The 21,567-nt window shown below is 47.1% G+C and overlaps 1 protein-coding gene and 1 pseudogene across 1 annotated transcript; one reads left to right on the top strand and one right to left on the bottom strand.

The window, feature by feature from the left end:
* Positions 1-10,666: 10,666 nt before the first annotated feature.
* LOC122028033 lies at positions 10,667-12,076 on the bottom strand. Its single transcript, XM_042587057.1, has 2 exons — positions 11,900-12,076; positions 10,667-11,842 (listed from the first exon to the last, which is right to left on the bottom strand). Exons 1-2 carry the CDS (start codon positions 12,074-12,076, stop codon positions 10,667-10,669), a joined length of 1,353 nt encoding a protein of 450 aa, XP_042442991.1.
* A 5,942-nt stretch (positions 12,077-18,018) lies between these two features.
* Positions 18,019-21,059, top strand: LOC122027991 (annotated as a pseudogene).
* Positions 21,060-21,567: the final 508 nt, after the last annotated feature.

Here is a 21,567-nt window from a genome sequence, read left to right as displayed (position 1 = left end):
TTGAAGAGAACATCCATATGAAGCAACCTGAAGGGTTCATTGAAAAAGGCAAAGAGCATCTAGTGTGCAAGCTCAATCGGTCCATTTATGGACTGAAGCAAGCTTCAAGATCTTGGAACATCCGGTTTAATGAAGTAATTCAGTCATATGGATTTATTCAGTGTCCGGATGAGTCTTGTGTATACAAGAAGTGTAACGGAAACGTGGTGGTATTTCTTGTACTATACGTAGATGATATTTTGTTAATTGGCAATAATGTCAAGGTATTATCGGACGTAAGGGTATGGTTGTCCAAACAATTTGATATGAAGGACTTAGGAGATTGTGCACATATTCTTGGGATCAAAGTTATAAGGGATCGCAAGAAAAGAATGTTGTGTTTGTCCCAAGCTTCATATATAGATACAATCCTTGCTCGTTTTAGCATGCAGGATTCCAAGAAAGGTTTCTTACCTTTTAGGCATGGAGTAGCTCTATCTAAAGAGATGTCTCCGAAGACATCAAAGGAGATAGACGACATGAAAGCAGTTCCTTATGCTTCGGCTGTAGGAAGCCAAATGTATGCAATGCTATGTATGAGACCTGATATTTGTTTTGTCGTGGGCATGGTTAGCAGATATCAGAATAACCCTGGACAAGGACATTGGACTGCGGTAAAGCATATATTAAAGTACCTGAGAAGGACTAGAGATTATATGCTAGTTTACCAAGCAGACGATTTGCTCCCTGTGGATTACACGGATTCAGATTTCCAATCAGATAGGGACAACAGTAAGTCTACATCAGACTATGTGTTTACTTTAGGAGGAGGAGTCATTTCATGGATGAGCGTTAAGCAGAAATGCGTTTCGGACTCAACCATGGAAGCAGCCTCTGAGGCGGCTAAAGAAGCAGTATGGCTCAGGAACTTTCTAATGGACTTAGATGTGATTCCTGGTTTGCCCAAAATCATCACAATTTATTGTGATAATAGCGGTGCAGTTGTAAACTCGAAGGAACCACGAGCCCATAAGGCAAGTAAACATATAGAGCGCAAATACCACCTGATACGAGATATCGTGAAGCGAGGAGAAGTTGTCATCGCCAAGATTACATCAGCAGATAACCTGGCAGATCCTTTCACTAAGGCCCTTCCGGCAAAAACTTTCGATCGGCATGTGGAGGGAATGGGAATCAGATGTATGGCAGAAGATATGACAGCTTAGTCATAAGTATAAGTGAGAGATTGTTAGAGTGTATACTGAAAGCCTAAGTTTTTGTAAACATTTATTTTGAATAAAGAACCACATTTGGTCAAATTGTCTACATCTATTTATAGTTGTTCAATTAATTTATATTGTAGATAACATAGTATGTGGTGTCACATAAAGAAGATGATGTTATCAGTACCTTATAAATTATAAACAGTAGCTCACGACCAAAATGGAAAGGAACAAACCATTGGAAGGTTGTAGTGTAATTAGGAATTAGTTTATCTTAACTATATAGTTACACTAGTACATTTAGAGTGTATTGAGTAGGACCATTAGAGGTCGTTTCTTTTATACTGACTTTATAAAGAAATAAAGACCTCAGTTATTATGGAAGTGTATGCTCTTAATCCTAATATAATAACAAGCACATATATTTTATATTTATTTCTTTAATTTATCAATGGGTGAGATTTAGTTCGATAAATCAATAAGTCCGATAAGTTGGGAAATGATATTACTTATAGTGTGTGTTGTTGATTATAGAAGGAAACTATGTCATAGTAATCTAGGTTGATAATGTCCCTAAGATGAGCTCATAAAGATTGTCATGTTAAACCCTGCAGGTGGACTTAGTCCGACATGACGATAAGGTTGAGTGGTACTATTCTTGGATTAAGATATTAATTAAATGAGTTGTCAGTAACTCACTTAATTAGTGTACATTCGACATCTTAAACACAGGGAGACTAACACACTCATAATAAGAATGAGCCCAAAAATGTAATTTGGGATTGGTGCGGTAGTTCAATAATAGTTCTCTAGTGGAATGAATTATTATTGATAAAATTAAGTTGTATGTTCGGGGCGAACACGAGATGCTTAATTTTATCGGGAGACCAAAACCAATTCCTCCTCTCGGTCCCTATCGTAGCCTCTTATTTATAGAGTATTATACTCACCTATACCCACCTTCATACCCATGATGTAGGGGTCGACCAAGCTAGCTTGTGGATCAAGCTAGGGCCGGCCAAGCCTTGGTTCATGGGTGGCCGGCCCTAGCTTGAACCCAAGCTTAGGTGGCCGGCACCCATTAAATTTAAAAGAATTTTAATTTTAAAATTTTCTTATGTGAAAGATATAATTTATTGGAGAGATTAAAAATTAAAATATCTCTTTTAAAAGGATCTACAAAAGATTAAAGAAAGAGATTAGATCTATTTCCTTATTTGTAGATTGGAAAGATATTTTATTTTTTTCTTTGTAAATTATTCACATGTTGAAAAATTAAAATTATAAAAATTTCTTTTTATCAACCATGAAGGGATTTTAAAGGAAAATTTTATTTTTTAAAATTTCCGAAGACAAATAAGGAATTTTAAATTGTTGATTGAAATTGCTTTGTTTGCTCTTATTGATGTGGCCGGCCATGACATGAAGGAATAGGAATTTTTTTTTAATTTTTCTTAATTAATTCATGTCAAGGAAAGTTAAGGAAATTTTATTGTAATTAAATTTCCTTATTTACCAAAGCTAAGGAATATAAAAGAGGGGGTTTGGGTGCCTTCATGATACACAACTTTTATTCTTCTCCCTCTTTTCTTCCTTGGTGTGGCCGGCCTCATCCTTTCTCTTCTCTCCATCTTTGTGACCGAAATTCCCCTTGCTCTTGGAGAATAAGTGGTGTCCGGTTTCTAGCTTGGAGAAGAAGGAGAGAAAGCTTTCATCCCTTGGAGTTTGGTTGGTGTTTTCGCTTCTTCCTTGGAGGTGCTCTTGATTGTGGCCGAACCTTGCAAGGAGGAGAAGAAGGTGCTTTGGTGATTTCTCATCTCGGAAGATCGTTGCCCATACAACGTCCGAGGTTAGAAGAGGAATACGGTATAAGATCTAGAGGTTTTTGCTTGCAAAAGAAAAGATATACTAGTATTTAATTTCCGCATCATACTAGTTGTATCTTCATGTAAAAAATACCAAATACAAGAGACATGCGATTCTAGTATTTCGAATTTGTTTTCGATGTTGTGTTCTTTGTTATTCTTTTTGGTTGACCTAAAATTATTTAAGGAAATTAAAAATTAGCTTTCCTTAAAAGGCTTTGTCTAGGCGGTGGTGGTTGTTCCCATATCCAAGAAGGTCATGTGCCTCGCCATGAAGTCCTGGAAGCCAATTTTGGAAATTAATATTTAATGGAATTAATAACCTAGGTGATTTGGATCGAACGTGTTAAGTTTTGCAGGAGATCCAAGTCTAAACCTAAAAGAACAAATAGATTAAACTTTGGATCAAACGTGCTAAGTTCCGCAGGCGATTCAAGTTTAATTTAAAAGAACACATGGTAGATAGGAAAAGGTTCAGACCTTTGTACAAAATTTTTGTACAGTGGAACCATTAGGCTTTCCGAGTAGCAACCAACAAAGGGCGAGGGCTTTATAGGGTTATGCCCGACCGTCCTAAGCCGTCGGATGCAGGTCACAGGGACCGAGGCCCACATCGCGCCGTTCATTTCAAACTGACGGACGTCACTTCGAGAGTAAGGCGGCGGCCGTACAATGACGTCACCCGCGCCACATGGCACTCTGTCAGAGGAGGGCATTTAATGAGCCCCATCACGAGGCAGAACTCGCATGCTCAACCATAATGGCGGAGATTTACACGCATTCCAAGAAGATCTCGCGGACACCATCACAAGCCGATTGGACAGTCCTCGGCATTCAGCCGACCGGCGCTATTCGACCCCATAGTGGCCAAGCGGAGGCACACACTCGGCCAAACTCATAGTCCAGTCAGTCGGACTCGGCGCCTCCTTCGACTAGACTTGAGAGGGAGGCATGTGATCCGGTAATAAGGACGAGGGACCCTCGGTAGCGGGGGGTCAACGACACGTGGAGGTCAATGGTCAAGAGGGTCAACACCAAGGTCGGGCCGAGCGAATTGGCGGGCCATCCCCGGACATCCGGCTGACCGGGCACCCGGCCCGGGTCTCCCAGGCGGCCGGACGAAAGACAACCTGCCCATGGGACGGGTTTCCGATGCTCAAGGTAGAAGAGTCTCTGAGCCGAGCGGATAGGCCGCTCGGTCGAGCCACATGACAATCAGGCGCAATCCCATCCGAGTACATGAGCAGGGCTTCATCGCCCGGGCAGAGGCATGCACATTCTTGGAGGTCGTAAGGACCGAGCGGCTGGTCAGCTCAGCCCGGGAGCAGACAAGAGCGCTAGGAGACAAAAAGGACAGCTGGTAACTTCATCCTCGAGACACCTGTCGCCGACAAACAGCATGGTCTGCGGCCGAAGCGGACAGAGTATCGTACGGTGGAAGTTTCCACCGTCACATCAGGGATATGCTCGAACGATTGCGGAATGACGTCAGACATGCTTTTCTGACACAACACTACTGAGGTATGTTTGGGGAAGCGTGCACGCATCGAGAAGCATGCTCGTGCCTCCCCGGGGTCCTATATAAGGACCCCCAGACTTCGACGGAGGTATGCGATTCTCATCACTGTAGCCACAGTAACGTTACTCTGCTTCTTCGTTGCCTGACTTGAGCGTCGGAGGGTCGTCGTCGGGAAACTCCTCCCGGCTCGGCTTCTTTGCAGGTTCGCCGGAGGTCCACCTCAACACCAAAGGACAGTGGAGAGAGTCACATCCCCAGCGTCCGTCGACTCAGAGCTCGGACAGGATCAAATTGGCGCTGTCGGCAGAAATAATTACAAACCTCATGGATAAAAGGATGTATAGGGAAGCGTAGACCGGCCATAAATATAATTGGTCGCGAAAGAAACAAACAGTGCCAGTTGGCGGATTGTGGGTCCGATCGGAAGAGGTGGCCAAAATTAATCTATGGTCAGGACGAAGTTCGAATTCGCGAAGGAAGCGTATTGCGTCACCCTCGTCAAACCGGCTTACCATGGTCATATACCATAGGCCAGGAGAAGGATCAGAAGGTTGCGAGGTGCTAGCCATCGCCGGGACAGTACCGAGGAAGAAAGGACCGAGGGAAGAACGAAAGGGTTGACGGAGGAGGTCGGAACTGTATTGAACGGGCGCAAAGGCCACCGAATGGAGAACACAGAAGAGGGTAAAGATAGGAGAAGGCTTACTGGGAGGTGAAGGGTGAAGAAGAGGGAGGTCGAAAGTTCGTCGGGGCGCCGAAGCAGCGAACGTCGGGAAGCTGGACACGAGAGGAATCACCAAAAGCACGAAGGCAAGAACGATAGAAGGAAGATCAGCGTTGGCGCTTCATAAACCTGGGGCTCAGTCCACAGCAACCGTTCGATCCAGGTCATCAAAAGGAACGTTGGCATTGGACCGTCGGATTCGAACCGACGTCTGTCCCATCGAAGCTGACGCCCTCGCCGTACGATGACGGCGGACTTGCCAAGTGGCGATCAGTGATTGGACAGCATTTAATGAACATCATTACTCGCGCGTGGGCAACTTAATGAGGATTGGCACGGACTCCGAGGAGACCCGACGACTCCGACCGTCCTTAAAGTGGTAGCGCGACAAGTGACGAATAGAAATCAAAACTACTGAAGGCATAGCCATCAACTCGTCAGTCGGCCGAATGGGCCTCCCTAGAGTCGAGCGGAGTTACACTTTCAGGGGCGGCAGAGTGGATGTCGCTCGACCAAACTCATAGTCCAGTCAGTCAGACTTAGAGCCTCCTTCGACTAGACTTGAGGGGGAGGCATGTGATCCGGTGGTAAGAATGGGGGACCCTCGTTGGTGGGAGGTCAACGACACGTGGAGGGCAGTGGTCAAGAGGGTCAACCCCAAGGTCGTGCCGAGCGGGCAGAGGTCATGCCGAGCGGACTGGAGGGTCGACCAAACATCCGGCCGGCCGAACATCCAGCCATGGGTCTCCACGGCCGGATGAAAGACAGCTCAACCAGGGGTCGGGTTTCCGATGCTCAAGGTAAAAGAGTCTCTGTGCCAAGCGGACAGGCCGCTCGGTCGAGCCACAAGACAATAGGGCGCAATCCCATCCGAGCACATGAGCGGGGCTCCCCCGCCCGGTCCGAGGTACCGGAGCATGCCCGGAGGCCATGAGCGCCGAGCGGCTGGTCCGCTCGGCACGGGAACAGGCAAGTGGCGCAAAGGGACAAAAGGGACAACTGGTAACATCATCCTCGAGACACCTGCCGCCGACAAACAGCACGGTCGGCGGCCGGAGCGGACAAAGTATCGTACGGTGGAAGTTTTCACTGTCACGTCAGAGATATGCTCGGACGATTGCGGAATGGAGTCAGACATGCTTTTCTGACACAACCCTATTGAGGTATGTTTGGGGAAGCGTGCACGCATCGAGAAGCATGCTCGCGCCTCCCCGGGGTCCTATATAAGGACCCCCAGACTTCGACGGAGGTATGCGATTCTCATCACTGTAGCCACAGTAACGTTACTCTGCTTCTTCGTTGCCTGACTTGAGCGTCGGAGGGTCGTCGCCGGGAAACCCCTCCCAGCTCGACTTCTTTGCAGGTTCGCCGGAGGTCCACCTCAACACCAAAGGACAGCGGAGAGCGCCACGTCCCCAGCGTCCGTCGACTCAGAGCTCGGACAGAATCATTAATAATTTAACTTAAGATAAATCTAATCCAAGTTAAAGATGAATTGAAACTAATACTTTCATTAATCAATTAACTCTATTAATTTAAACTTAATTTTAACTTAATTAACTTAATTAATTCAAGGTTATTATTTGAATAATTAAACTTATCCAACTTATATAAACAATTATAATAGATATATAGAATATACTTATGTAAATAATATATTTGCTGCAGAAAAGTATTAGTGACACTACATCCCTTAAAACATTCAGGTAGAACTTCTTATAACTAACAAAGATAACCAAAAGATGCTAGGTTTTTTTTTTTTTTTTTTTTTTAATAAAGAGACCTTTATTCCACCAGGGAAAAGCCCAGGCTATCAGGGGGACCAAACCTGACCTGCTAGCCTAGGGGAACAAGGGGTTTCTCTCTTGCAAGAGAGTACATGTGATTTTGCAACACATAAAAGATAAAGTAAAGCTCTACATGTGATATCCAATGGCCTCCAAGCTCCTACAGATCCACATAGGTTCAAAAACCGTTGTCTCTCCCCTGCCGCCCCCCATAGCTGTCCTCTGCGCTCCATGATAATAGTGCCAACGTAGTCCTAGAGCAGCACCCCAGAAAGTCCAGCCCAAGCTCCATGAATCGCCATCAAAGACATCAGTGAGGTAAAATCGATGTCCTTTCCTGCTCCGCTCCCAAACAGTCCTCCAACACACCCGATGTTCACTTTTGGCAAGTGACCAGCCCTCAACGGATTTAGTGTGTCCTTACCGCAGCCGTTTGCTACGGACTAGGCAGGCCAATGGTGGGCCTACTCACCCTCTTTGGCTTTTAGGCAAAGCCACAGCCCTCAACGGATTTGACACGCCTTTACCGCAGCCGTTTGCTACGGGCTAGCTAGACCATAGGTGGATCTAGTCACCCTATTTGGCTTTTTAGCAAAGCCACAGCTATCAACGGATTTAGTGTGTCCTTACCGCAGCCGTTTGCTACGGACTAGGTAGGTTAATGGTGGCCCTACTCACCCTCCTTGGCTTTTTGGCAAAGCCACAGCCCTCAACGGATTTGGCACGCCTTTACCGCAGCCGTTTGCTACGGGCTAGCTAGACCATAGGTGGATCTAGTCACCCTATTTGGCTTTTTAGCAAAGCCACAGTTATCAACGGATTTAGGATGCCTTTACCGCAGCCGTTTGCTGCGGGCTAGATAGCTCTAAGGTGGAGCTATTCACCCTCCATCAAGTGTGCTATCCTGGCTTGCAAGAGCTCCTGATATACGGCAAGCCCAATCTGTCCATCCTGCAAATACCAAGTAGCAAACCAACAATCTCCTGCCCCTCCATCACCCTCTCCCCCTCCACCTGATATGCCTGGTTGGCGAGGAAGTCTGCAGCCGCGTTCCCCTCTCTCTATATGTGAGTGCATCTGACCCCATACTGTCGTACAAGCCTTCTGATCCGTAAGATCTCCTCCCGAAACTCCCAGGAAATACCAGAAGACCTGATGATATGCAGTGCCACCAGGGAATCAGACTCCAGCCAAATAGGGGAGAGCTGCCTATCCACGCACAACTCCAAGCCTCTCAGGATCGCCATAAGCTCCGCTCTGATATTGGAGCCCTCTCCAAGGACTCCCTGCCTGGCCACCACCACCTGTCCACTATGATCTCGAACAATAGCACCGTAAGAAGACTCACCTGGATTCCCTCTAGAACTACCATCTGTGTTGAGCTTGAACCATCCATCATCAGGCCTCCTCCAGTGTACTGCTGAGATCGTGTGCAATGTCTGTATCCTCACCTGAATCCCCATAGCCTGGGCTGCCGAGATAGCTCCCCTCCAGTGCCTGGGCTTGATGATACCAGATGCCATCCCGACCCTCAAGTACTGTGTGATCTGCCTGATAATCTTCTGTCCCTCTGGCCTCAGCCCCCTGTGCTTGGAGTCGTTCCTGGCCGTCCACAGGAACCAACAAATCAAAAGGGGGGTGATCTCCCTCACCGAACCAGTGCTGCTCCAAGCTGTGCCTACCCTCCAGCTCTCCATCACCCTCCAGCTGCCAACCCCAAATAAATGTCCAAAGTACCCCCAGACCTCTCCTGCCACCGGGCTCCCATAGAACAGATGCTCCCATGACTCCACTGCCTCACAACACTGACATCTGGACGCTAAGCATGCACCACGCTGCTGTAAAATCTCGTCCACTGGCAGTCGTCTCCGAAAGAACCTCCAAATGAACACGGAAATGGTGGGGAGGAGGAGTCTGCTCCAGGTCACTATCGCTACATCCTCCCTCTGGTGCGCAGTCCTGTAGGCCTCCCAAGCAGACCTCGTAGTAAATCGCCCATCTCTGGTGAGTCGCCACAGCATAACATCCTCCTCCTCGGGCCTCAGCTGAACCTCTGTCACCTCCTCAGCCACTGAGGAGGGCAGCACCCTCTGAAGTATCTCCTGACTCCAGCTGCCATCTGCTAAAAACCGGTCCACTCTGACATCTGGAGGCCCCTGCACTGTACACCACTCTGACAACGGTCCCCTCTCCATCCACCTGTCATGCCAAAAGCTGAGGTGACCCTGCCCAATAATCCACCCAATCTGTCTCTCTGCCACAGCTCTGGTCTGAATCATCCTGCGCCAGCTGGGGGAAGCATTGCTCCTCAGAGTCACCACACCTGGATCCACCGTCCCACAATAAGATCTCCTCAAGAATCTGGCCCACTGTGTGCTCTGCTCTCTGAATCTGAACCACAACTTCATGGATAAGGCCGCCCCCACCTCTGACAGCCGTCTGATCCCCAGCCCTCCCTCCTGCTTCGGCCTGCAAATGTCCCTCCAGGCTACCCAATGCACCTTCCTATCATGCCCCACTGAGCTCCAGAAAAAAGATGCAAACACCCCCTCCAGCTTCCTCAGGACCTCCAAAGGAGGCTGGATCACCTGGAGGAGATAGACAGGCAGAGAACTCAGCACACTCTGGATCAGCATCAGGCGACCCCCATGTGCAAGGCGTGAGAGGTTCCAACCCTGAAACTTCCTCTGAATCTTCGCCAGCAATGGCGCAAAGTGGACTGTCCTCTTGTTCCCTGAGATGATTGGAACCCCTAAGTAAAGCATAGGCCTCTCCCCCAAACCAAAGCCTGTAACCGCTGCTATCTGCTGCCTCCTCCTGTCTGATATGCATCTCGAAGGGAAGAAGGAGCTCTTCTCTGCATTGATCGCCTGTCCTGACTGGGCCTCATACCTGTCCAAAAATTCCTTCCCCCTCCTCACACAGTCCAGAGACCCATTCAGGAAAATGACCACATCATCCGCATAGGCCAGGTGAGACACCCTCATATCACATCCTGTCGCATAAGCCATCCCTGGGTACGCTGCAAATAAGGCCTCTATCCCTCTGGAGAGGAGCTCCGCCGCCAAAATAAAGAGGAAAGGGGAGATGGGGTCACCCTGCCTCAAGCCACGCTCTGATCTAAAGAAGCCTGACAGCTGTCCGTTCACCAGGACCGAAAACCAAGAAGAAGTCACACACCTCCTGATGAATGCAATCACTGCCTCTGAGAACCCAAATGCCGCCATGACTCTGAAAAGGACGCCCCACTGCACTCTGTCATATGCCTTGGCCATGTCCAACTTCAGTATAAGGTTCCCTCCTCTGATGTGATAGTTGAGCTTGTGATCAAGCTCCTGGGCCATCAAGATATTGTCTGAAATCAGTCTCCCTGGAACAAAACCACTCTGAGCTGGGGATATAACCTTCCCTATCACTGATGCCAACCTCTGCGCCATCAGCTTTGAGATGATCTTATAGGACACATTACACAAGCTGATGGGTCTGAAATCCTTCCACCTCTGCGCACTGTCCACCTTGGGAATCAACACTATAGTCGTGGACGCCATGCCCCGTGGAAGCTCTGCCCCTCAAAAGAAGTCCAGTACAGCCTGAAGGACATCCTCCCCCACAATCTCCCAGCAAGCTCTGTAGAAGGCCACTGAAAACCCATCTGGACCCGCTGCACTGTCCTGACACATGCTCCAGACCACCTGCTTCACCTCCTCCGCTGATGGAAGGGCCGCAAGCATCAAATTATCCTCTGTACTGACCAATGTAGGTATCAAATCAGTGTCCACAGCCGTGCTATCCACTGTCTCCCCTGTCAGTAGCTCCTGAAAGTATCTGACTCCTGACTCTCTGATCCTCTCAGGCTGGTCCAGACACTGCCCCTCCTCCCAAATTCTGAAAAGTCTGCTAACTGCCCTCTTCTTCTGCACTGTGGAGTGAAAGAACTTAGTATTCCTCTCCCCCTCTCCCATCCACCTGATAGCAGCTCTCTGCTTCCAAAAGTCCTCCTCCATGTCCAGCATTCTGAATAGGTGAGCCTGACACTCTGACCTGTGAGTCCTGCTCTGCTCTGTGGGGTCCCTGTCATATGCATGCTCAGCTGCAGTCATACTCTCCTCAGCTTGCAAAACCCTGTCATGTATGTTACCAAACACTTCCATGTTCCACCACTTCAGATGCTCCTTCAGCCTCCTCAGCTTCATCTGTAGCCTCTGCAGTCCCTGTGCCACACTCGGTAAACACCAATTCAGTCTCACCGTCTGCATAAAATCCCTGTGCCTCACCCACATCCTCTGAAATCTAAAGGAGGCCCTCGGCTTCTGGAAGCCTGGGAACTCCACAAGTAGGGGACAGTGATCAGAAGCTGCCCTGCTCAAATGCTCCACTCTGACTGTGAAATCCAGACTGCCCCAGGAGGGGGACAAGAGAACCCTATCCAACCTCTTCCACACCCTGTTATTCGTCCATGTGTACCTGTCCCCAACAAAACCTGCATCCACCAGTCCAGCAAGCATGATAAAATTATTGAAATCCTCCATGGCCCCTGGCCTAGCTAGAACTCCTGCTGAGTGCTCCTCCATGCTAGATATGACATTGAAGTCTCCTCCCACTAGCCACAATCTGTCGCCCTCTGGCCTCAGCTCCTCCAAGCTCTCCCATAATAAGCTCCTCTCTACCCTCGTACACTTGGCATAGACCACTGTCACAATCATAGAAGAAGGGAACAGCTGCGAAGAAAGCTCCAAGTGTAGGAACTGGTCATGATCAAACAAAACTTTACAAGCAATAGTAGAATCCTAGAAAAACCAAACCTTCCCAGAGACTACCTCCTCAAACCCCATGCGCCGAGCCATGTACCTGCAGTCCAAATCAACCATAGGCTCCAACACTGCTAAGAAACTCAGATGATGATGTCGTCTCAGAAACATAGCCCTCCTCTGTGTCGCCAAATTCCCAAACCCCCTCACGTTCCATATGATGCCAGACATGACTAGTGGGAGGGGGTGCGAGCCTGCTTTGAAGTCTGGCTCCTAGTCACTCTTGGCTCAAACCCCACCCTCGGCCGCTGCGCCTTGAGTACCTTGGGCATCCCTGCTTTCCTTCCTCTGGGTGGACTGACCACGGATGCTAGACTGCGTCCCCCACGTGATGAAGAACTAGTATCTGTCTCCTCATACTCCACAAAGGTCTTCTGAAAGTTTGGATCCTCTGAGCCCTCTGGGATAGCCTGTGTGGGCCTAGCAGGCTCCTTCTGACCCAAATCGTCTGAGACTCCCTGGTCTGCTGATGAGCTGGAGTATCTGTCTAAACAATCATCCTCTGGCAGCTCACCCGATGACTCCAGTACCCTGGGCTCCTCGCCACTGATCAAACTGGCATCCTGCAACCCCCTGGAGGCTCCCCCCTGTCCCTGTGCTCCTTCTGTGTTCCTCTGCTGTGCCCCTATGCCTGGCCTCTGTACTATCTGAGAAACCTGCTCCCCCTGGCCGAGACTCTGAGATGTCTGATCCCCCACCTGTTGCTCTCCTCCCTCCACTGAAACACTGTCCTGCTGACCCAAACCCTGAGATGTCTGCCTTAATGTCTGGTGCTGTCCTGACTGCCCTGGCATCCTGTCTTCCACTTCCACCAGCTGAGTCTCAGCCACCCTGTCCTCCTCTTCTCCCACACCATCATCTGTCTCTGTTCCCAACTGTGGAGTGTCTCCCAGCGCCTCCCTGCCACCAGCCACCTCCATCACGTCATCCCCTGCCTCCTCCTCCTCTCCTGTATCCTTCAGCACCTCAAAAGAATTCACCTGAGTATGTAACTCCTGTGCAGCTTCCTGGCCCATCCTGAAATGTAGCTGCTTACGGGCCCATGTCTGTCTAGTCCTCCTGCCACCAACCCTCTGAAAATCCTGTGCCTCTGAGTCCTCCACCACCACTGCCTTACCTTTCCTGTCTCGCTCCCTCTGATTAAGTCTCTCTCTCAGGTCTGCGCCTGGGGGAATCGGGTCCACTCTGTCTCTGTGCCACTCAGGCCGTGGCTTGTTCCCTGCCACATAGCAATCCGCCTCTGCATGTCCAAGGTGCCTACAATACTGGCAGTACTCTGGTGTCCTCTCATACACAACTCTCTGCAGCCTGTGCTCATCTCCAATTCCGATCAAGAACTGCTCCACCCTGGGCTTCAAGAGATCAATCTCCACACATGCTCTGGCCATAAAGAGTCTAGAGCCATCTGCTGTGGCTTCATCTATCTTGATAGGGCACCCTACAATCCGAGCCATCGAAAACACACAATTTTTATTGAACATATGAACTGGAAGATCAGGAAACTGTACCCAAACTGGGACCAAGGATGACTCAGCCTCATAGGAAAAGTGCGGTGTCCACTTGAAGATTCTGAGTACTGAGCCACCAATGCGCCAGACTCCCCTAGTCCATATCCTAGCCATGTCCTCATTTGAAGTAAGGTGCAAAAAGATGTGCCCAGCACGTAGAAACCGAATGTTGTAGGGGCTTGATAATCCCAGCCCCTTGAAACCTTGGTACACAATCTGAGGGGGAGGTCTCCTGCCAGAGAACTTGCCTATCAGGGAAAACTTATATGTATCAGACAAAGCTTTTACCTCCTCGTCGTTGTAGAAAACCCCTGGCACGTTGTTGCACATCGAGAACTCTTTGAAGTCGGCTCCCACCTCCTCAAAACTTTTCTTGGCCGCCCTTGGCGACCTTGGAGCGAGAGCCTCCACGTACAATTTCCCATGCGAAGAAGGAGGCGCCGGCGCTGGATCCGAAGCCGTGCAAACCGCCCCACCTCCACCGGTTGCCGGCGCACCACCATCTCCGGCCACTGCATGGCATGTCATCGCCGTCGGGCCCCCGCCTGCTGCCACGGCTGGCGCCAAAGAGGCGTCCCATGTCCGCACCACCTCCGCCAAAGCCTCCACGATCGCCACTACTAGCTCCGGCGAAGGCGCCGGCGACCGGGCAGGTAGCGGCCGCTGCTGCATCTCCGAGGTCGTGCGCGTCGTCGAGATCACCGCCCTAGCCACCGCTTCCTGCTGCGTCCACGTTTCCACCGGCGCCCCCAAGTTAGGGTTAGGGTTAGGGTTAGGGTTAGGGTTGCATGGGTGGTTCCCTGCCGAGCCGGCGGCCCTGCCCTGTACGTCGCCCATGCAGCCCGTCCGGGCCTCTCTCCCCGACAGCGCAGAGACTGTGCAAGCCTGCTGCAGCGCCGAGGCTGTCTCCCCCGTCGCCCCCGTCTTCCCCGAGGTCAGCCCGTCTCCACAGCCGCCGCAAGCCGCCAACAGCAGGTGCACCAACGCCCTGGCCGCCGCCGATGCCTGCACGCTATCCTCCATCGCCTCGCTTGCGCCAACAGGAGGGGCAACGCCCGTCGTCTCCTGCGTCCCGATCGGATAACCACCTCCGCCACGACCGCATTGTGCCGCCGCCGCCCGAACTTCACCCCCACCCACGCCATGCACCACCACCCTGCCCTCGTCGTCCCCACCAACACCTCGCGCTGCCGCCGCCTTGCCACCATCCCCACCAAAGCCTTGCGTCGCCGCCGCTAGGACGTCGCCACCTTGAGCCGCCGCCACCCCGCCCGTTGCACCACTGTGGAACAGCGGGATTTGATGGAGAGCCACCGAGGAAGGGCCGGAAGCACGCTCAGGGGGCTGGGGGGCCGGCGCCGGCGCTTTGGAAGCGCCGGCGGCCATTGCCGCTCGCCCGAGGAGGCTGATCGCCCAGGAATTGCCCACCGCCAGGAGAGGGAGGAGGGCGCTCGGTTTAGGGTCCAAAAGATGCTAGGTTAAGGGAGAGCAAGGGCTTTGAAAATATATTGCACAATTTAACATGCACAAACCCTAGTACAAATTAAGGAGGAGTGTTAACTTAAGAAGGAAAAAGAGTTCAACTATTTTGAAAATATTTTGAAAGTAATTAATTTCAAAACTAATTTGCTTAAACTCTTTTGAACATGTTTTTCAATTTTATTGCAAAGTTTTAAAATTATATGTTTGAAAATGTGAAGAGATTAAACTTTAAAAATTACTTTAAAAATAGATATTTAGAGAGTATTTTTGAAAACTGTTTTAACTTATCAGTTGAAAATCTTTTATTAAATTATGCATTCAAACATGTTTTTAATACTTTTTTGAAAACATTATTTTTTTAAATTTTTTTGAAATTTCTTTTCATAAATAATTTTAACAATCTTTTTGAGAAATTTTTTTTCTTCAAACTTATTTTGAAAAGTTTGAAATAGTTACTTAGAAAGTTTTGAAAAAGATTACACAGATATTTTGGAAACATATTACTCAGAACTTTTTTTTTTTGAAAAATCATCTTGAAAAATATTTTGAAAATATATCATTTGAAAAAAAAAATATTTTCAAAACCATATTTCAAAATTTATTTTTGTATTTGCCTTAGAAACTTTTTTGAAAGGTTCCTTGCAAATATTTATTGCTCTAAATTGTACAGGGATATATTGTACAAGTGGAGGCAAAGAAGCATCAGGCCATCCGAGTTCCCTGATGCAGTTTGACAGTCTTGGAGAGCCATTTGGGCTGCCTAGCATTGGCAAGATAATTTAGTGATTGCTCGAAGTAATCATAATTCAAAGTTTGTCGTGTTGAGCATCGAATCCACAAAGTATACTGTTGGATCTTGTTCGATTGTGGAGCATGTCTCTAACTTGGTAAGTTTAAAATTAAGTTATATAAATATTTCTTACATATATTTTGTTATTAATTTAATGTATTTGCATTTGCTGTATACAAACTGCTAAATTACATGGATCGTCCACTTGTTGGGAGATATTTAACAAAACTCATAAGAAGAAAGATAAGTTATTTGTCGATCAACGTTCCTCGGCAATTAACATAAGAATATTATATTTCATGAATATATTTGCAGAATTTATGTGGAGATTAATAAAATCATTATTTTGATACAAGAAGCAATGTCCACTAGAGTTGCTGAGAAGTCTCAGCCTAGGGTAGATGGGGGAGGTATCATAGCCTCTTTCCACCGATGCGGCTAATGACATTTATTATGATGTCGTCGGTGGAAGGAAGAAGACATCCCTCTATGAGCTTGACTCTCAGGCCAAAGTTATTTATGAGCGGATGAAGGCTCTAGCGATCATGGGTCGTCCTAGTTCCTCCTCCTCATCTAGTGAGATACGAGAATTATAGGAGGAAAATGAGGACTTGTGGACTCGACTATCATCATTGGAGGAGACGATGGCCGAGAGGGATGCAGAGATACGGGAGATATGGTAGTGACAGACTCGTATTGAGAAGATAGTTCGTTATATACAAGCATTTGTAGCGGCATTTTCTCCGAATTCACAAATGTATTACACACATCATTTGGAATCCTAGGAGACCCAGGATCACCACCATCATTTTAAGATATGTTATCATTTATCTTAACTTTTAATTTCAATAAAAAATAATGCTTTTTTTATAAATACACATCTCTGATTGTATTATATATTTCTATGATCATTTTCAGATTTTGCATATTTTTATCCCAAGGATGCAGATATGCATTTTTAAAGAATGTCCACTAACTAAACTACTTATCAATTTAAGATAAGTAGTTATATCTCTTTTGTAATTTAAGATCGCATTTTCTATTCACAACTAATCTCAATGAAATTTCATGCGGGACCCAGAGATGATTTTGTTTATGATTTGGATTACTGTCTTATTCTTTATTTTGATTAGGATGACAAACTTTATCTTGTATTAAATTTGGACCTGTATTTAGATTTACTATTATGTATTTATTGTTGATTTTAGTTCATATGAATTGTTGTGATGTTTGTGATGTGATGTGATTTTGTTATGTTGTTACTGTTGATGTATGTGAGTTTGTTGTGAGTTTTGTTATTATGTATTATAAGTTTCTTGTGAAAACCATCGCTTGTGATGGTTGGAGTGAATTAGATTTATATGTAAACAGGGAAAATAGGAAAAAAAAAAATGAAAAGGTCATGCGACACTCTAATATAGTTTAGCGATGGAAATTTAATTTTTTTTATCACAATTAGTGGTGGAAATTTAATTTTTTGTCACTATATTTAAAATATTCATCGCCATCAGCGACGAATTATTAAAATATTCATCATAGTTAGCGACGAAAAATTAAATTTCCGTCGCAATTAGCGATGAATTTTGCTACTAATGTGTCGCTAATGGCTAAACATCAATACTCTTTTCGATACTACATGATTAAACAATTAGCGATGAATATTTATATATCCGTTGTTACTTTTAACGGCGAAAATTAAAATATCTATCGCTAATACCTCAATGGAAATTTGACTAGGTTCGGCTAGTTAATTAAGAACAGCGATCAGAGTTAATTATAGAGAGGATGATCGACGATGAAGAACAGCGATCAGAGTTAATTAAGAAGTTTCAATCAACACCTACAGAGCATGTAGAGATGTACATATTTAGAGCTTCCTTAACCATAGGAGGTTAATGATCTTGAATTTCTCTAACTTAGCTTGAAAATTTTGACCGATTTAGGGACTGAATCCATATAACTACTTAGTCAATTGATACAGCGGCGAAAGCCACGGGTAAATAAAGACCAAAACCATAGTACAGAGGTGTAGAAAAAGTCAAACGCACGTGGAGTCTTGGAAAATTTGTGATGTTGATTGGAGTTGATAAACAATAGACAAGTGGATCATTGACTGTTTTAGGAAAAAAAAACAAAAGACAAGTGGATAATTATACAACCAACCATCGTTGACCGTGCAAACGTTAGGAAGATAAATTACATCTAACCGTCCACAATCTGTCGTATAAATTCACCTTCTAAGCGAGTACATACCGTGTCAGTTGACTGTTGACGAACAATTTGATTGATTTGCTCAACTCTAAATGTCGTTATATATTCATCAATATATTTAACGACAAAACAAACTCGCTCAATTGTAGATCTCGAGGAGCTTCTAATCCAGTTAATCGACAAACGGAGATGGGATCCTGGCCGGCGCACTTACTTCTGCTCCTCCTCTGCCTTGTACTGCTAGCAGGAGCGGCAGCCCTCCAAACAGCACCGCCGCCGTCGGTCGACTCCGCGGACAGGTGGGCGCGACCAGGGTGCCGGTCCAAGTGCGGCAACGTGAGCATCCCCTACCCCTTCGGCATCGACCCCGGCTGCTTCCGTACTGGCTTCGAGATCAACTGCACCAACAGCACGGCCTACCTCGGCCAAGGCCCCGGCCACAACATCGAGGTGGTGGACATCCTCCAGGGCACGCCCTACCTCCAGAGCACCCTCGTCGTCAACCACTAAATCGCCCGAGATTGCTACTACCAGAACGGAAGCCGTTCAGAAAGTAACGTGCCTTCGATAAATATTATCGGTCTCCCAAACTACAAGTTCTCCCGTGATCGGAACAGTTTCGTGGCAGTCGGCTGTGACGCCCTGGGCTATATTTGGAGTCACAGGAGGAGCACTTTCTGGACAGGATGCTTGTCCTACTGCACCGACGCCAGCTTCGTGCCCAATGGTACATGCTCCGGCATCGGCTGCTGCACCGCGCCCATTCCCATGGATCTCCGCAACTTTTCGCTGCAAGTCGATAGCTTTTACAATCACTCCAATAGCAGATTCGCCCCCTGCAGCTACGCCTTTCTGGCTGACGTGGGCAAACTCAACTTTGACCTGTCTGACTTCACCGAATACGAAACCAGGAAGACGGCGCCGGTGACGCTGGATTGGGCCATCATGAACAAGACCTGTGAGGAAGCAAAAGGCAGTGACGACTTCGCGTGTGTCTCCCCCAACAGCAATTGCTCGAACTCTCCTAATGGTCCGGGCTACCTCTGTAATTGTTCGCCAGGTTTCCAGGGCAACCCGTACCTCAATGATTCAAATGGATGCTCAGGTAAGTCAACTTAATTAAGCCTATAAAATCCCCAAATTTTAACTTTTGTTTTGTTAATCAGTTTGATTGCATGCTTTAGTATTTTCTCAATATCTGATCTCTTTGCAAAATCTGATCAGACATCAACGAGTGCTCAGCTGATACTTCGCCATGTGTCAAACGGTGCCATAATAGAGAAGGGAGCTATTCTTGCTCATGCCCATGGTACATGTATGGAGATGGCCAAAGGGATGGAAGCGGATGCAAGTCCATACTGAGAATACTGTATCTCAGTTTAGGTAATCACTTAATGCAATACATCCACTACGTAGTTTCTCCATTTCTACTCCTTTTTTCAGACTTCTCGAGTTCTTGCTCCTGAAACAGAATTGGTTCGATTAAAACATTCCCTTTCGTAAATGACAACCAAAAACATGGTAGTAGTAGCATCTGTCGTCAAACAAGTAATTAACAGCGATAATCTTGTCATTTCTCAATGCTTTCACTCATTTTCTGGGACATCATTAACAACATCTCTATAGCGAGATAACCCGAACAAAATCGGTGTATCACTTCCTCCACGGAGATGGTTAAAATCCTGATTTAATCCTGATCATGATGTGAGCGAGCGGGATTTAATCCTGATCAGGGCCTTGTACGCCAGTTTTTGTTCAGATAACTAACTAATAAAATCGTCAACGTGTGCAATAATCACAAGTTATTAAAATCATTTTTTGTATGTGGTTTATATGAGAAAACGTAATTGATATTTGTTTTTGAACATTGATGCAGGTGTTGGATTGAGCCTCTTTTTCCTTATTGCGATTGGATCATGGCTGTACTGGATTCACAAGAAGAGAAAGCTCGGAGAGCTGAAGCAGCACTTCTTCGAGAAGAACGGTGGTTCGTTGCGACCGGACATCAGACTCTTCTCCTCAGAGGAGCTTGAAGCCGCATCTGACAACTACAACCAGAGCCGAATCCTCGGCGAGGGCGGCGCCGGAACAGTCTATCGCGGCGTACTTCCTAATCAAAACGTGATCGCAATCAAAAAGGCCAAGATAAGCAACGACGAAGCCGAAGTCCAACAGTTCATAAATGAAGTCGAGGTTCTCTCCAGTATCAATCACCGGAATGTGGTGAAGCTCCTGGGGTGCTGCCTCGAGTCTCAAGTCCCCATGCTCGTTTACGAGTTCGTGCCTAATGGCACGCTCGCCCACCACGTCCACGATGAAGGCCACAGAGGCTCTCTGTCCTTGGAAGCTCGTCTAAGTATCTCTTCGGAAGTAGCTGGAGCCTTGTCCTACCTCCACTCTGCGGCTTCTACTCCCGTCATCCACATAGATGTCAAGACCACCAACATACTTCTCGACCACAACTTAACTGCAAAAGTATCCGATTTCGGAGCTTCCAGAATGGTTCCTCTGGATCAGAACGGATTGGTGTCGTTGGTTCGTGGCACCTTTGGCTACCTGGACCCGGAATATTTCCAAACAGGGGAGTTCACTGATAAAAGCGACGTCTATAGTTTCGGCGTTGTTTTGGTTGAGCTCTTGACAGGGAAGAAGCCTGTGGCTAAGACGCAAGCTGTCAAGAATTTAGCCACACTTTTCATGGACTGCGTGAATTCTGGTCGACTTGTTGAAATATTGGAGGAGCGCGTGGTCGATGAAGGAACTCCGGAGTTGCTTGAAGCAGCCGCGGAGCTCGCAATGAGATGCTTGAGCTTGAAAAGCAATGACCGACCATTGATGAGAGAAGTGGCTATGGAGCTGGAGGCATTGACCAGGTGGAGGATACATCCTTGGGGCAATGTTAATGTGGAAGAGGGAGACAGTTTGCTGGCTATGGTTGGAAGCTCTTCCCCGTCGGTTCTCCGTGATTATGTCAATTCTTCCATGGAACCCATGGTGCCCTTCGAGATTGTCAGATGACGGAGAGAAAGTTGCCGGCTTGTCTATCGCGTCCCCACTCGATGTGAGTAGTAGCAGTAGGTTATTATAATTTGAATTTTTATTGTTCTTGACACTTGAGTGCCAGTGACATGCAGGTGGTGTTAGGAATTTTTAATAATGTAATAGTACATTTATTAATTTAATTATACATTATATTAATTTATTTAATACTAATCAAATAAATCTGATTAAAACATTAAGTAGGATCTCAAACACAAAATATTCAAAACAAATACACGCTCTCTTTCACTTTCTCTCTCTCCCTCCCCCTCTCTCTCTCTCTCTCATTGATCGTGCCCAAAAGTATGAAACTAGGAGCCAGGAGGTGGTGACTTCACTAATTGGATTGGATGTGGATTGCTCTGTTATGCGAAATAAACGGTGTCAGTATAGGACCAGAAAAGGAGTCCCAGTATTAGCGCTCTGACGCTCAAGTTAGTTATTGGAATATGGAAAAAAGCGGAGTAACAGTAGAACTCAAGAATCATGCGTACCTCCGCCGGTGATAGACCCCCTTTATATAGAGCCCTGGTGGACGATGTGCATGCTCTCCGAGACATGGACACACTCTCCAATATGTCCCATAAAAGGACTTGTCAGGAAAGTACCTCTGATACTATACCTTAACAGGA

This window comes from Zingiber officinale, chromosome 10A (assembly GCF_018446385.1).
Source record: "Zingiber officinale cultivar Zhangliang chromosome 10A, Zo_v1.1, whole genome shotgun sequence".
In the NCBI taxonomy this organism is placed as follows: domain Eukaryota; kingdom Viridiplantae; phylum Streptophyta; class Magnoliopsida; order Zingiberales; family Zingiberaceae; genus Zingiber; species Zingiber officinale.
The sequence above is the reverse complement of the archived record's forward strand: the minus strand, read 5'-3'. Positions and strand labels throughout refer to the sequence as shown.